Source organism: Salmo salar, chromosome ssa02 (assembly GCF_905237065.1).
Source record: "Salmo salar chromosome ssa02, Ssal_v3.1, whole genome shotgun sequence".
NCBI lineage: Eukaryota > Metazoa > Chordata > Actinopteri > Salmoniformes > Salmonidae > Salmo > Salmo salar.
Window position 1 is genome coordinate 56,270,617 of NC_059443.1, and position 17,209 is coordinate 56,287,825.

The 17,209-nt window shown below is 43.4% G+C and overlaps 1 protein-coding gene across 2 annotated transcripts; it reads right to left on the reverse strand.

The window, feature by feature from the left end:
• Nucleotides 1–3,787: 3,787 nt before the first annotated feature.
• Nucleotides 3,788–16,743, reverse strand: LOC106587881 (zinc finger protein Aiolos). Of its 2 annotated transcripts, none has more exons than XM_014176545.2 (8): nucleotides 16,291–16,743; nucleotides 15,538–15,602; nucleotides 15,182–15,340; nucleotides 9,499–9,876; nucleotides 8,901–9,068; nucleotides 8,033–8,149; nucleotides 6,923–7,042; nucleotides 3,788–5,204 (listed from the first exon to the last, which is right to left on the reverse strand). In XM_014176545.2, exons 2-8 carry the CDS (start codon nucleotides 15,587–15,589, stop codon nucleotides 4,537–4,539), a joined length of 1,662 nt encoding a protein of 553 aa, XP_014032020.1. In that variant the 5' UTR covers nucleotides 15,590–15,602; nucleotides 16,291–16,743; the 3' UTR covers nucleotides 3,788–4,536. The 2 variants fall into 2 exon arrangements, with proteins under 2 accessions (XP_014032020.1, XP_014032014.1); XM_014176539.2 differs by having other exon boundaries at nucleotides 16,269–16,672.
• Between the last annotated feature and the right edge of the window lie 466 nt (nucleotides 16,744–17,209).

Consider the following 17,209-nt stretch of genomic DNA (forward strand, 5'->3'; position numbering starts at 1 on the left):
GCTCAAAAAAATAAAGGGAACACTTAAACAACACATCCTAGATCTGAATGAAATAATCTTATTAAATACTTTTTTCTTTACATAGTTGAATGTGCTGAATGTGCTGACAACAAAATCACACAAAAATAATCAATGGAAATCCAATTTATCAACCCATGGAGGTCTGGATTTGGAGTCACACTCAAAATGAAAGTGGAAAACCACACTACAGGCTGATCCAACTTTGATGTAATGTCCTTCAAACAAGTCAAAATGAGGCTCAGTAGTGTGTGTGGCCTCCACGTGCCTGTATGACCTCCCTACAACGCCTGGGCATGCTCCTGATGAGGTGGCGGGTGGTCTCCTGAGGGATCTCCTCCCAGACCTGGACTAAAGCATCCGCCAACTCCTGGACAGTCTGTGGTGCAACGTGGCGTTGGTGGATAGAGCGAGACATGATGTCCCAGATGTGCTCAATTGGATTCAGGTCTGGGGAACGGGCGGGCCAGTCCATAGCATCAATGCCTTCCTCTTGCAGGAACTGCTGACACACTCCAGCCACATGAGGTCTAGCATTGTCTTGCATTAGGAGGAACCCAGGGCCAACCGCACCAGCATATGGTCTCACAAGGGGTCTGAGGATCTCATCTCGGTACCTAATGGCAGTCAGGCTACCTCTGGCGAGCACATGGAGGGCTGTGCGGCCCCCCAAATAAATGCCACCCCACACCATGACTGACCCACCGCCAAACCGGTCATGCTGGAGGATGTTGCAGGCAGCAGAACGTTCTCCACGGCGTCTCCAGACTCTGTCACGTCTGTCACATGTGCTCAGTGTGAACCTGCTTTCATCTGTGAAGAGCACAGGGCGCCAGTGGCGAATTTGCCAATCTTGGTGTTCTCTGGCAAATGCCAAACGTCCTGCACGGTGTTGGGCTGTAAGCACAACCCCCACCTGTGGACGTCGGGCCCTCATACCACCCTCATGGAGTCTGTTTCTGACCGTTTGAGCAGACACAGGCACATTTGTGGCCTGCTGGAGGTCATTTTGCAGGGCTCTGGCAGTGCTTCTCCTGCTCCTCCTTGCACAAAGGCGGAGGTAGCGGTCCTGCTGCTGGGTTGTTGCCCTCCTACGGCCTCCTCCACGTCTCCTGATGTACTGGCCTGTCTCCTGGTAGCGCCTCCATGCTCTGGACACTACGCTGACAGACACAGCAAACCTTCTTGCCACAGCTGGCATTGATGTGCCATCCTGGATGAGCTGCACTACCTGAGCCACTTGTGTGGGTTGTAGACTCCGTCTCATGCTACCACTAGAGTGAAAGCACCGCCAGCATTCAAAAGTGACCAAAACATCAGCCAGGAAGCATAGGAACTGAGAAGTGGTCTGTGGTCCCCACCTGCAGAACCACTCCTTTATTGGGGGTGTCTTGCTAATTGCCTATAATTTCTACCTGTTGTCTATTCCATTTGCACAACAGCATGTGAAATTTATTGTCAATCAGTGTTGCTTCCTAAGTGGACAGTTTGATTTCACAGAAGTGTGATTGACTTGGAGTTACATTGTGTTGTTTAAGTGTTCCCTTTATTTTTTGGAGCAGTGTATAATAGTTGTCAGAAACCACATACCACTGGAACTTTTCCCGTCAGCATTTTCTGTTGCCCATGAGGCACCAGTAGTGTCAATTCTCCCAATTTGTGTAATTATCAATCAAAGCAATTTCTTGGGACGCAAATAAGTTAGACCTTGATTCAGTCAGTAGATGTCACTGTGAGCCCTATTCCATTGTGCATCGTATGTTCTCCATGGTCAATTTATTACTTCTGTCTCTCACGGGAGGCTGTTGGCACCTTAATTGGGGAGAAGTGGCTTGTGGTAATGGTTGGAGTGGAATCAGTGGAATGGTATCAAATACATCAAACACATTTGCCCTGTTTCCCGGGCAATATTATGAGCAGTTCTCCTCTCAGCAGCCTCCACTGCTGTCTGTGTAAGTAAATTGCTGCTGGGTAACTTGTTTTAAATTTGTAGAAGAGAGGGAGACGGAACTTTACAGGGACACTCGGGCATATAGAGAAAGTTAGACAAAGGACTGGGTGATCAAACGAGGGAAGTAACAATGACTGGATGTATGCTTTTCTACCATTGACACCCACACCACCTCTCTACCCTTCTATACTCTCCTTTCAACCTAGGAGTCAGTTCTGTTGTTTCTATTACAGTTTACTCTCAACGTTGACAAATATCTATTTAGCATCATTGTTTTTAATGCCGAGACATACAAACCTGTCATCTTTACATCAAAGAACCTGATAAGCATATCTGGGCATATTCATTGAGAGCCCAGCCTGCTTTATAAGTATCAAGTCTCTTCACTCAACCCCTCACTGAGAGAGAGAGAAAGAGAGAGAGAGAGAAAGAGAGAGAGAGAAAGAGAGAGAGAGAAAGAGAGAGAGAGAGAAAGGGGAAGTGAGTGCTGATGGAAAGGACAGATAAAAAGATGTCAGCAGCTGGATGAGATGAGAATCACACCTTTCTGGTGGTCTGACGCCGGCTTGAGCGACTTTTCGTGACTGACTGTGTCCCTGGTCTGTCTGACATGTGGCTGGCTCGTCAACTTATTGCCTGCTTACTGTTAGTGATAAGACTAGCTATATATACATATCTACCTCAATGACCTGGTTCATACCCCTGCACAATGACTCGGTACTGGTACCCCCGTGTAAATAGCCAAGTTATCATTACTTATTGTGTATTTATTCCCTGTGCTATTATTTTTCAATTATTTCAATTTTTTTCTCTCTGCGTTGTTGGGAAAGCCTGTAAGTAAGTATTTCGCTGTTAGTCTACACCTGTTGTTATGAGGTATGTGAGTTGGCCCTAAGGTTACTGGTGTGACTGACTGATACCCAGGTGAAGGTGGACAGAAGCAGTTTCGATTTGTTTGAGGATTTCTTATCTGGATTGGGGTATGCAAGTTCTCTCTTAAGGGACCTTATGCACTTTAGGAATTGCTTACTGTGTGCCAGACTTCTAGTTTCATATTAAGTGGAACTGAAGACGTATACTGTAGCAGGAGAACAAGACTATTGACTGGGTGACGAACCACAATAGTGACCTGCTTTAGCCACCAGAGGGCGTCTTCTAGTAAAAACAAAAGCAGAATGAAATCTATCAGTGAATCGCCCCAGCCTCCGGATTGGACAATGGATCTCAAAGTCCCATAATGTGATTGGAACTTTCTTCCAAATCAAATCAAGCGTGTTTTTACATTTTGCTCCCACCGGCCATATCTTTAGCCAACTTTTATATGCAAGCACAGTTCCCCATAAAATACAGCCTAAACCTTGGTATTAATGAAAAATAATCAAGCGGAAATAAATTGTAATTCCTACTATCAATCCTACATGCTCTTTATTAGTGACTGTCTACTTGTGCAGTAATGTCCCCTCTATGGACAGACATGCTTCAGCAGAGCCACAGAACATGTCTACAGAGCAGTCTCACAGCACGTGTTCATAGAAAGAACATCTCCTTGACTTCTGGGAGCGCTAGATAAATACCGTAAGTTGAAATCCAGGACAGAGCAACAGTTTCACTTTGAGGAGTTGTGAAGAGGGGAGTGTACTGTGAAGTGATGTCTTTCTTTGAAGCTGTGAACTTCTCAAACTACAGCCTAAAACGAGACACATGAATCATAAGGATTTTTTTTTATTATTAGCACATAGACTGTATTAAGAAGACGGTCTTTTTCTGTAGTGGCTCTTGCTATTTCTTTCACAAGGTACAAGTCCACACATGACCAGATGAGCTTTAATTATCTTGTTTTATTTTTGAACCTCAGTACAGTTTACAGGAAAACAAAATGTACAGCAGAGTTTGTCAGTCAACTTACAGTGAACGTAAAATGTACTCAGTACTATGTCCTACTAATACTGCTGTACATACAGAGGACATTTGGACATAGTGTAGTATATCACATCCTAAAAGCAGCAGGCACGGCAAAGGTAATGCCAAATATTGACTGCCTATTACCACTTCGATTGACACTATTGACACTTTTGTTGAATAGTCATCAAAAATAAAATGAAAAATACATACATTTTTTAGAAAAGTTATTCCATGGCTTAGTGAAGTAGAATAAAATGTAGTCCCACATAAAACATAAAACATCATTTTAGATGGAAAAATAACTATTGATTTCTTATACTTTTGCCACTTTGTTATTTGTCATAAATAAATGTTGACACTTGAGTCAAAGCATGATTAACCTCTATAAAACATTTTAAATGCTACTTTACTGAAATGCTACATTTCTTTGTGTGTGTGTGTGTGTGTGTGTGTGTGTGTGTGTGTGTGTGTGTGTGTGTGTGTGTGTGGTAATACTGGTGCTAATTAAAAACAAAAAGGAAAGTCCCTGAGATTATTTTTGTGTGTATGTAATGTATGTACACAATTCATGTGTGTAAGTGTATAAATGTGTATGCATTATTCCGTTTAGGAGTCTGACTACATGTATGTGTGTGTGTGTGTGTTCATGTGCAAATGTGTCTATACTACTTCAACTCCAGGCGGTGCTCGCCACGCGCAATGTGTGAGGAGAACTCGTAGCGGTCCCGGCTGCGGTGGCCACATACATTGCACTCCAGTGGGTCACGGAAGCCGTGGCAGCCCATGTGGATGGTGAACATGACGTAGTCCAGAAACCACACCCTGCAGTGACCGCAGGGGTACACCGCCCCCGCTCCTGTACCTACCCCAACCCCTACCTCCCCCTCACTCCTTACCACCCTCAGAGCCTCTAGGGGGGGCATGGGGAGCGAGTGGGCCTGGGTATGGGGGTGTGGGAGGCTGTTGTGGGGACTGGGCCCCAACAGGTGCCCCAGGCTGTAGATGAGAGGCTGGGAGAGCTGGGCCCGATCGGCGTGGAGTGAGTCCATGCTAGGGTGACCCTGGCTGGGCCGGGGCAGGTAGGCGAGACCAGTGCTCTGCTGCTGCTCCAGCTTGTGACCATTGGTGAGGGCCAGGGGGCTCATGTCAGCGCGGCTCAGGGGGATGGGGTAGGCCCTGTGGGGGGAGGCAGAGTCAGGGTCCTGGCCTGTGTAGAGGGGCAGGTGGTTGTGGTGGTTCTCGGATCCTGGGGAGGTGAGGGGAGGGTCCATGACGTCAGAACGGTGGATCAGCTCCCTGTTGAAGCTCAGGTCCAGACACACGCCGTTGTCCCCTGGATCACCCACACAGGGAGAGACACCTCAACACTCACTCAGCACTGTGCAGGTGGGGCCACTAACCCAGAGCCAAAAATACATCAACTGTAACTCTCTCTCTATATATACATATGGCCATATACATACACATACATCTCTATAGAAATGGCTCATCAGTAACAATTTCACTCTCAGAAAAGAGCCAGAGACGTGCAGTGCAGAGGGAGCCACAAGATAGCCACCTCCACTAACCATAAGGAGCTTCCGAAGCAAAAGAGCAAGCTTGGTCACACTTGAAGATAAAAAGCACATTCTGTACAATTGAAATCTTGATAGCTCGCGCAATGGAGAACTAGCAGGCAGCCGCTGACCCTGTAGATAAACGGGCTTCCTACCACAGAGCGAACACCAAGAGGGTGTGACAGGACAGAGATCTGTGTCCCAAACGTCACCCTGTTCTCTATAGAATGCACAATGGAATAGGGTGCCATTTGGTGAACTATAGGAAAATAGGGTGCCATTTAGGACTCAGTCACAGAGACGAGGAGGAAACGAAGAGGCCTCTGAGTCTCCACGGCTGCAGCTGCTGTTCCACCACAAGAGGAGACGGAGGCATCTGCTCACGTTTCGCGCTCTCGCCTGTTTTTCAACCCTGTGGTCGAACACACCACCTCTCTTTTCCTCCTGTGGTCGTTATATTGCAAGATTTCAGTTCATTTGTCAGGGTGATGGGTGAGAGTAGGATCTCTTTAGGCCAGATGCCTTGCTGTTTCTTTGCAGCGACTCGAATTCTGAAACTAAACACTTCATGATAAGCGGAGACGCTTGACAAGAAAGTGTGACCTGGGTATTGGAAATGGGTACAACGCCTTAAGGTTTGGGAAGTCAACGTGATGACAAATCAGTCATTTACTGAAACTGACGGTTTTCAAACACTCAGCAGTAGTAGTAGTGTAGAAGTTTCAATGAAGCACTACAACTTAGATGTTTATACTTGTCAGTTTGTGTGTGAGTGTTCCAGTGTGCAAAATGCATATCTCCCACGATTGCTTCATGTTATTGGCATTCTATTCCTATGCGTGGTTAACCATACCCACCTAACATATACATCAGGCAGGGAAATTAGGGCAGTGGTCTACCACTCTATGGCGCGGTGCAGCAGATGAGGCTGGCGTTCTGCCCAGAATTCCTGCTTGGCAAGCAAAGCAAGGGGGGACAGTAGAACTGCATAGATAGAGAGACAGACAGACAGACAGACAGACAGAGAGCGAAAAAGACAGACAGACAGACATGTAGCTTAGACAGAAAACAGTATGATACACTTTTTAAAAAATCATTAAAACGTACATTTGTTTTAATTAAATGCAACTGACAGTAAACACCAATACAATAACAGCAGCAGCAGCAGCAAGTAGCAAGGGGTCAGATAACAGTAAAAACCTGACAGGTGCAGCAATGAAGCCAGTAATCAGAGAGCCATTACACAGACATACAATTAATCAACTTGCTATTGAATTACCAAATTAGCAATTTCTCAAAAGAATAAGCAACCATCAGTCTAGTCACAAAGGACTAGACTGATTTTGTTTGAATGACTATATCTACAAAAAAAAAAAAAAAAAACATCTGCAGTTTTTACCGCCTACACACTCGCCCATGCCTAGTTAACCCTACCAAGGTGACAGCCTGCAAGGCAGTTGAACTGTAAGTGGGGAATGAGTCAGAATGGTCTTACCAGTGAACTTCTGTGGCATAGAGCTCTTACGTTTGGCCACGTTGCTCGCCAACCTGTCCAGTAGCAGAGCGCGCTCCGTGCCCATGTGAGTAGTCCTGGACACTTGGGTGTCCTCACCGGCTGAGAGACACACACACACACAGAGAGAGAGAGAGAGAGAGAGAGAGAGAGAGAGAGAGAGAGAGAGAGAGAGAGAGAGAGAGAGAGAGAGAGAGAGAGAGAGAGAGAGAGAGAGAGAGAGAGAGAGGTCTCTTAGCAGTACAGAGGTACAGTAAGGACAAAGTGTGTGCTTTATGTCCGCTGTGCTGCAACTGTCCACCGCCTCGAGCATTTGAGGTTGTGAAATGATCTTTTTCTTTTACAGAACTAACAAACAAAATTACATTAAAATGAAACTCACCCTCAGAGGAACCAATAAAAAATTGATCGCAGCCAAGATAACAAAGCCTGTGACCTCACTTCCTGGTGTTTTGCCTCATCGACTAGTGAGGCCTGCAGGAAGAAGACCGCAGGTCGAGGATGTGCTTCCTCACCACACGCTATCTATCTGTCGTACTTACGACATTCAACCAACCACAAAACGACAGAGTATTGTTTGTGTCGCAACCGTCCTGACTGTCCACCATGGCAGGCAAACAGACTTCTGGGGGGAGGGGGTGTGCAGTCAGAACACAACACCGAGACGTTTGTCCTACATCTTTTCTGACTGACTTCCCCTCTGGTGTCCTTACAACACAACGTCTCCCACCACAACAGCCACGACCTATTTAGCTGTAATGGTGGGGCAACTTACGACCATGAACTAAATGGAATAAAGCTACACAACTCTGCAGCCAGCAAATGTGTATGTGTGTGTGCACAAATGTGTGAGTAGATAACAGAATGTGCACACATCTGCGTGTGAGTGCCTGCGAATGTGTGTGTGTGTGTGTGTGTGTGTGTGTGTGTGTGTGTGTGTGTGTGTGTGTGTGTGTGTGTGTGTGTGTGTGATTGCACGAGTAAAGTGTGCATGTGTGTATGTCTAAAGTGCGTTTGTGTAAGTGTGTATGTGTGTGTCTGAAGTGTGTGTGTGTAACAGAGGGTAGGTAGGAGTGTTCCAGGGCCTCTCACCTCTCTCAGCGTTGCCTTTGTTCTGGATGTACACATGGCACCTCTCTCTGTGCTCTTCAAGGGAGCTGCGCTGCTTGTAACTGCGACCGCAGTGGTTGCACTTGTAGGGCTTCTCTACTGTGAGAAAAGAGTTTCAGTTAAAACTACAAACTCCCACTTCAAACCATCATACACTTTGCTTACTGAGGCTGTTGTTAAATAATGGGGCAACTACGATCTCTGCAAGAACCTCCCTTTATTTTTTGCTGTATTTTACTCCCTTTTTCTCAGCAATTTCGATCTCGTCTCATTGCTGAAACTCCCCAACGGGCTCGGGAGGCGAAGGTTGAGGCACGCGTCCTCCGAAACATGACCCACCAAACCGCACTCCTGACCACCCGCCAGCTTAACCCGGAAGCCAGCCGCACCAGTGTGTCGGAGGAAACACTGTTCACCTGATGACCGGGGTCAACCTGCAGGCACCCGGCCCGGTGGGGCCAAGTAAAGCCCCACCGGCCAAACCATCCCCTAACCCGGACGACACTGGGCCAATTGTGCGCCGTCCTATGGGACTCTCGGCCACGGCCCAGTTGTGGCACAGCCCGGGAAATGAACCCGGGTATGCACCACTCGGGAGGCCTCAAGAACCTCCTTTAAATGAATGTCACTGACAGCCCCAACGTGAAGTGGTATATCTAAATAACTGTGTGCAGACAGGTTATAGGTACTTACGTGTGTGTGTGTGTGTTTGCATGTGTACGCATATATTTTGTGCACGTGTGTAAGTAAGTGCAAACAGGTGGAAAATACCTGAGTTTGTGTTATTATGATATGCATGTGTGGTCATACATATGTAAACGCAGGTGGCACACAGATGGTGGATAGGTACTTGAGTGAGTGCGCAGGTGTCCGCTGAGGGCGTCTCGTCTGCGGCAGGCATAGCTGCACATAGGGCACTTGAAGGGCTTCTCCCCGGAGTGCAGTTTGATGTGGCGAAGCAGGTTTCCCTTCTGGGTGAAGGAGGCACCACACTGGCTGCAGTGGAACGGACGTTCACCTGGGTGTAGGGCGAAACAGAGGGATCCCATGTCATGGAGAAACTCTGTCAACACTGCCAAGACTTACTGATACAGTAGTTATGTAGCACATAGTTGAGATACTGTGGTACGTTAACTAGTAAGTATTACTCCGTAGTACTGTGACTGAATAGGAGTAACACTTGGTTTGTTCCACACGTCTAATAAAGCAGACCGTTGGGTGAAGTGTAATTACTGTGTTATAGCAGATGTTGAAATGGCATTTTATTAGTACTAGGGCAAGTAATGTAGAGCGCATGTATAGGCAAATGTGTCCATTCAAAGTGTAACGCATGAGTCACTGTACATATTGAAACACAAATCTTTTAATCAAACACCTTGATCTACTAAGTTGATCAAAAACACCATTATTTTAGGTCAGGGTTGGTTTGGCTGTGTTACTCTGCTCACCGGTGTGGCTTCGCTTGTGCACGAGCAGCACATTGATGCTGACGCAGGACAGGCCACAGATGTCACAGTTGAGCTTGCCTGCTGCCTGGCTGCGGGGTTCTGCTGCGTACATCGAGGAGTCGGCGTGGGCGTCCTGCGGGCCTGTGCTCTCATACTGTGCATAATCTGCCAGAGACAGGTCCTGTGGTTCGTTAAGGGTTTCTCCCTCTTCCTCCCCTTCCCCCTCTTCTTCTCCTTCGTCTTCCTCCTCCCTTTCCTTCTCCTCTTCTTCCTCTTCTTCATAAAGGTAATTGTCTCGTTCACCTTCTTCTTCACTCTTGGGGTACTGATCGTCATTGTCGTCATACTCTTCCCTCTCAGTTTTCACGGGAACCCCATCTAGGAAGGAGGGGAGAGAAAGAGAGGGTTAAATAGATTTCCCTCCTTGGTTATTTGACTTCATGAGCACCTAGAGCTAATTGCATGATACTCGTTATGTCTGGTCTATGGTGGTAAAACAACATTAAAAAAATACATCTTTTTGGCTTTTTGACTAGTCTTATTTCAGCTGACTGACTTCAAAGGGGCAATTAACAGTTGCTCCATCCATTTTTTTGGACTTATAAATTAATGATATGTACCCATAGATTCTTGAAGAATATAACTTATAAATGCATCATGAGCTTAATTCAACTGTCGTAGCCCACCAGAACCCAAAATACATGCTTGTTTTACTCCAATCTTTGTAAACAAAGAACATGTAAACAAACCCTATATAGCCTCAAAACGTGATTAAGACTATAATTTTGATATCATGGATGGTCAATCCTTGCATCCATAGCTCTGCCTATGAATTTGTGATAGGGTGATTACATTTCTCCAGTCCCAACCCTCGGCTTTTTACCGAACCAGGGTGAGGAGAGGGCTATGTTATTGTTTCTACTGCTGATTGTCACTTTAAGCCCCAAAAGTTGTCCACTGCCAGTGTGCGAAGAGAAAAATGCCGGTCTATGTTGTAAAACCTATCTAATGATTCTACACGCAGTTTTCTGCAAATAAGGACATAAAAAAGCTTCCCAGCTAACACAGCGTTCTGAGAAGCAGATGATTCATAGAGATTGGTGAGAGCGTGGTTGTCCTATGGTTATTTTACATTCAACCTTCCCACAACTTTCTGGGAACGGTGCAGGATAGTTGCTTGGCTTTGGAACATTCTCAGCACATTTAAGGAACTTGACAAAAAAAAAACCATTATTTTCTTGGCATTTCATTACCTTAACAGAATGTTTTCTAAAAGTTCAAACATGGTTACATTGTATTTCAATGTTACTAATGTTCTAGGAACGTTCTCCAAATGGTTTGACATTGGGAATGTTCTCAAATTGTTGAGAGATTGTTAAGAAACTTAAGAAACAACTTTCCCCTTCAGGAATTTCATTACTTCAATATAACGTTTCCTACAGGTTTCCTCATGGTTCCATATATAGTAATGTTCTCAAAATGTTCCAAGAACATTAAGAAACAATGTTCTTCTGTGGGAATTTCAGTACTTCAGCAATTACGTTTCCTACAAGTTTCCTCATGGTTCTATTTAAAAGACATGTTCTCAAATTGTTCCGAGAACCGAAATGTTGTAACGTTCAGAGAAGGTTCTAAGAATGTAATTTAAAAACATACATTCCGAAAACTTTCCATAAAAAACATAAGAACACTTTCGTAACGTTCAGAGATTTACATTTACATTCCGTCCTCAGCATCAACAAAACTCTCTCTATCCTCTATCTTGTTAATGGTGTTCAGGTGTGTTGGCCATGCCCACTAATTGGCCAAACCTGATCTTAATGAGTGCTTGCATGGCATGTTAGCTGCATCCTGGTGGCGCAGTGGACTAATTCCATGGTTAGAGAACAGAAGGTTATTGGTTCAAATGTCACTGATGGTGTGTCACAATAAAAAATAAAGGTGTTTGCATAAGTACTGCTTAAGGAAATGGATTCTCATGTGTCTTATCTGTGCTTGGATTTCAAAAAAGTTAACCCACAATAAGATAGCAGTGTTATTGAAACATTCAGTGAAAGGTTTAAGGAAGTTATTAAAAAACCTCCAAATAACCTATCATTTCCGTTCTCAGAGCTTGCATAAAACTTTCAAGGAACCAGAGTAAAACTTTCTCATGATCTTCCTGCAACTTAAAAATAAAACATTCTCATAACGTTTAAAAAACTTTCAGTTTTACCAGTCAGGAAACATATGGCTTCGTTCCCACAACCAATGTGAAACCGAAAATAAACAGTACCAGTCAAAGGTTTGGACACATCTACTCATTCAAGGGTTTTTCTTAATTTTTTACTATTTTCTACGCTGTAGAATAATACTGAGACATCAAAACTATGAAATAACACATTTAGAATCATGTAGCGACCCAAAAAGTTTTAAACAAATCAAAATATATTTTATATTTTTTATTCTTCAAATTAGCCATGACAACTTTGCACACTCTTGGCATTCTCTCAACCAGCTTCACCTGGAATGCTTATCCAACAGTCTTGAAGGAGTTCCCACATATGCTGAGCACTTGTTGGCTGCTTTTCCTTCACTCTGCGGTCCAACTCATCCCAAACCATCTCAATTGGATTGTGCAGGCCAGGTTATCTGATGCAGCACTCCATCATTCTCCTTCTTGGTCAAATAGACCTTACACAGCCTGGAGGTGTGTTTTGGGTCATTGTCCTATTGAAAAACAAATGATAGTCCCACTAAGCGCAAACAAGATGGGATGGCGTATTGCTGCAAAATGCTGTGGTAGCCATGTTGGTTAAGCATGCCTTAAATTATAAATAAATCACTGACAGTGTCACCATCACACCACCTCCTCCATGCTTCACGGTGGGAACCACACATCATCCATTCATCTACTCTGCGTCTCACAAAGGCACAGCGGTTGGAACCAAAAATCTCAAATTTGGACTCATCAGACTAAAGGACAGACTCCCACCGGTCTGACGTCCATTGTTCTTGTTTCTTGGCCCAAGCAAGTCTCTTCTTCTTATTGGTATCCTTTAGTAGTGGTTTCTTTGCAGCAATTCGACCATTAAGGCCTGAATTACTCAGTCTCTTCTGAACAGTTGATGTTGAGATGTGTCTGTTACTTGAACTCTGTGAAAATCATTTTGGGCCTGCTGTTAACTCTAATGAACGTATCCTCTGCAGCAGAGGTAAATCTGGGTCTTCCTTTCCTGTGGCGATCCTCATAAGAGACAGTTTCATCATAGCACTTGATGTTTTTTGTGACTGCACTTGAAGAAACTTTCAAAGTTCTTGAAATGTTCCGCATTGACTGACCTTCGTGTCTTAAATTAATGATGGACTGTTTGCTTATTTGAGCTGTTCTTGCCATAATATGGACTTGGTCTTTTACCACCCCTACCTTGTCACAACACAACTGATTTGCTCAAATGTATTAAGAAGGAAAGAAATTCAACAAATTAACTTTTAACAAGGCACCGCTGTTAAATGAAATGCATTGCAGGTAACTAGCTCATGAAGCTGGTTGAGAGAATGCCAAGACTGTGCAAAGCTGTCATCAAGGCAAAGGGTGGCTACTTTGAAGAATTTGTTTAACACTTTTTTGGTTACTACATGATTCCATATGTGTTATTTCATAGTTTTGATGTCTTCACTATTATTCTACAATGTAGAAAATAGTAAAATAAAGAAAAACCCTTGAATGAGTAGGTGTGTCCAATCTTTTGACTGGTACTGTACATTCCCACAACTTCCAAAGCACCAAATATGCTAGCTGGGTTAGCCACGGGGCCAATCATCAGACAGAAACCTCTACAAGGCTTTGTGATAAACGCCACATCTCCACTTCTACATTTGTATTTACAGTTAGAATATTTTATAATATTGACACTAGCACGTCTCCTAGTTTGGTTAGGCGAATTTAGGACAAGGCAGACTGTCAGAGAGATTTAGGAGATGTTTTTCGTAGATAACAGCAAGGCATTTCCTTTCAATGCTCAGAAACCAGAACCAGGGCAGGACAAAGCGGCATAGAGAAACCTCTCAGTCAACGTTGAAGAAAAGAAAACAACAGCCATGCTTTATCTTCTTCTGATCATATAGATTGAGAACATAGCCCTCCCCTTAAGTGTAGCATTGCTTTTCAAGTCAGAAGTGTATACCCCAAACCACGCAAGTGTGCAACCCAAGTCCTAAAAGTGCATAACTCAAACCCAGCAAATGTACACCAATATAGGGTTGGGTGATATTTTTTGAATACCTACATACCGGTATGGATTTTTACAATACCATTTTTAAAGATATTTTTATACAGTGCTAAATAACTTAAAAGTTCAACAATTGGACTAATTCACTGTCAGTTTTGTCCTAGTTTGATCGCGAATAAAAAAGGGTTAGAATTTGTTGCCGTTCTAGGGTCATGTACTACTCCTAAAACATATTTGGAACTTGTATTATTCAGAAACATAAAATACTGTCAAATGTCGCCATACCATCAAAAATGAGAAAAATATAGTGAAATTATATTTGGGCCATATCGCCCAGCCCCACACCAATAAGCCCTGCAAGAGTAGGCCTACACCCCAAGCATTGCAAGTTTAAGACCCAAACCCTGCAAGTGTGCACCTCATACCATACAAGTAAATCTCAAGCCCTGCAGTGTATAGGCTATCCTCTAAGTCCTACAGTCTATATATCCTACAACTGCAACTGTGTACACGTCAAGTCCTGGGCTCTGGCCTGCAATGTCTGTCCCTGCTGACAGTCAACCAACCCCTGTCGAGACTCAAGTTATATTCCATCCAGAAACCACATTCTGGTCTCAGCGGTGGCTGATGCTCTTCCTTGTCATGCAAAGGGCTCAGAGGTGCGATGGAAACTTTGCACAGAGAGAGGCCCCATTTAGAGTCCAGGGCCTGAGGGCAGTGAACCGCAGGGCGCGCTTCAGTAGAAATTCAGAGCTACAGGGTTACACCCCGACTGTGTAGCTGTGGCAAAATACTAAAATAAGGAAGAGCATGGCCTCCAGTAGACTTACACCACATCGGTAACACTTTATTTAAGGGTCCACAATAAATCATTTATAAGGCATTTAAAAACAGTTTATTCACCATTTTATTTATCATTACTCCCACATCTGTAAATGTTAGTAAGTCAGTTATTCACACATGTGTATATATTTCCTTAAACATCCTGTGTTGTGTGCATATTCTATTGCTATGTACTGCAGCAATGTCTTCCAATGGCATGCCCATCTTTTTGTGAGATATTACACTGGTCACTCAAAACATTTATAAAGTACACATAAAGTATAAATTGCGCTCACTTTAGATTAGGGACTGAAAATAAAACGTATGTATACTTATGATTACAAATGATTCATAAATGGTTTATAAATGTTTAAGTAATGATTAATAAATGCCTTGTAAATTGTTTATTACAGACGCTTAAAATAAAGTGTTACCAGCAACTCCTCTAACTCAGTTTGTACAATGGAGTCAATGACTGGTTAACACTTTGGTGGTCTTGGGCATCTGACCCCCTTTGTTCACAGCCTCTGTTAAGCCCAATGGCTTGTGCATATCATCCCATAGGTCAGTTGAGTATTGAACGCAAGTGGGTAAACTAGTCCATACAGCATGGTTTTGGGGCAATGTTCTCATCAACATGTGTTTCGTACCTGTCATTCCCTCGTTTCCTGTGGGTTCTGAGCACTCCATTCCACTCTCTGTGGTCTTCTCTGGGGCCTCCTCTTCCTCTCCCTGTCTCTCCTCTGCCTCTTTTTCTCTCTCCTCCTCCTCTGCCTGTGGCCTCTCATCTGTCACAGCGCTGCTAACGTCTGTGAAGAGACCATCACCATCTTAGTCTTTAATACGGCGCCTTACATACGTCTCAAACCGTATACGTTTTTTTGTAAGTCAATTTATGACCATTGCACTGTGCACAACATCCTTTTTGCAACAATAAAGATTATTAGCCTACGGTATGGAATATAAGTTATAGTGAAAGTTCTACGTTGAAAAAAAGCTGTCATACCCATCGTTTCATCTTGTGATGACGTGAGCTCTTGTTTTTCCTCTGTGTTCATCTTCAATGATTCTCTGTGGAAATAAAACACAAAAGAGGCAGTGTGCCAATCAGCATATTTCCATGGAATTAGTGACTTTTCATGCAATAAGCCATTAAGTAGGGCATACTCAATGCAATATGTATATAAATTCAAAAATGTTAATGAAAATAACCATGAAAACGACTAAATAAATGTGTGGTAAATTGTTTGTGCATGGTCCATTGCTCAACCCTAGCAGTTCATTCAAATGAAGAAGAAAAAATATGACGATCACTGAACATGCATTTCCTGTCAAGATGATGCAAATAGAAAACTGTGAAAGACACAGTTCTAACCTTCTACAGCAATGTAGCCACACAATTCTCCAGAATATAATTTTATTTTCAACAGAAAAGACACCTTGCCATTGAAGTAGTTCATGTATTTGACAAAGTTAAGTCCTATTTCTTACAGCACACTTACATGGGTTTTTGAGGATAAATTAAAGCTTAATGGTTCATGCTTAAAACAATATAAAACTCTCATTATCATAAGACTTTTAGAATTATAGCTAAATGCACCTATTTTAATGTGAACGATTCCGTTCTTATGTACAGTAGGCTTATCTTCTTATTCCCATTTCACATTCCTATTAAAAATATATTTAACTCAAGGAAGACAACAGCAGTTTTCATAATCTCTTTTTAAAATGTCTTACCTGTAATTGATGTATCTCCTACCTGACACTGAAGCGCTTTCGTCCAGTTTTAAATTCACCTGTCTCTCCCGCCGTTCAGATTCCTATCTCCGCCACTGGATCGCCTCGCGTTATGGATATGCCAAAGTCGACGTCATACGCGAAACTTTGGAGACCGTCTTAAAGGAACAGGGGACAGATTTTTTGCCAAAACGAAGTGATGGAAATACTTTGTAATAGCATAGGAAGACTAGACTGAAGACATTTTAAGAATGGAGGTGAGGTGAAACTGTTGAAGTGGTGAATATACATTATACATGTATGCATTGATTTATCATTATGATATGAATGACTACGATTGATCAAAACAGGATATTACAGTAGATGTTCAACGACGGGCTCCATATAATATACAAGTAACCCACCTTGTGGCCAAAGACTGCTACTGCCTCCTCTTTCCATTTAAAGTGATTTTGTGCATGTATCCCTGCCAATTATTTAATAATTTGCCAGTAAGTCTATCCACTGATTGCATGAATAGACCATGACCAAGCATGGTAATGCTGTCAGAAGAAACTTTTGTTTGGGTAATGGGTATTGATGCATTCATGTGAAGTGTTGTGGTCTACCGGTTCAAACAGCCTTTTGTTCTGTCTACCACAGATAGCCTTTTGGTTATAACGGGATCATCGCTTTCTATAGCCTATACTGTGTGCGTGAATATGTGCTCATTAGAGCTATGGCATTGGACATTTCGGACTAATACAGAGTAGCAAAAAGTGCTTTAATGCAGTTAGGGATAAGCAATCAGGTGTGTGTGTATTGTAGGACACTGACTAACAGATTCACAATCGTATCTGGAAATGTGCATTTGCTGTGAGGGCTGAAGCAGACCGCACATTAGTGACTCACCCCCTTTTCCAGCCTCATTGCTAACTAACCCCCAACTGACCCATTCAGCA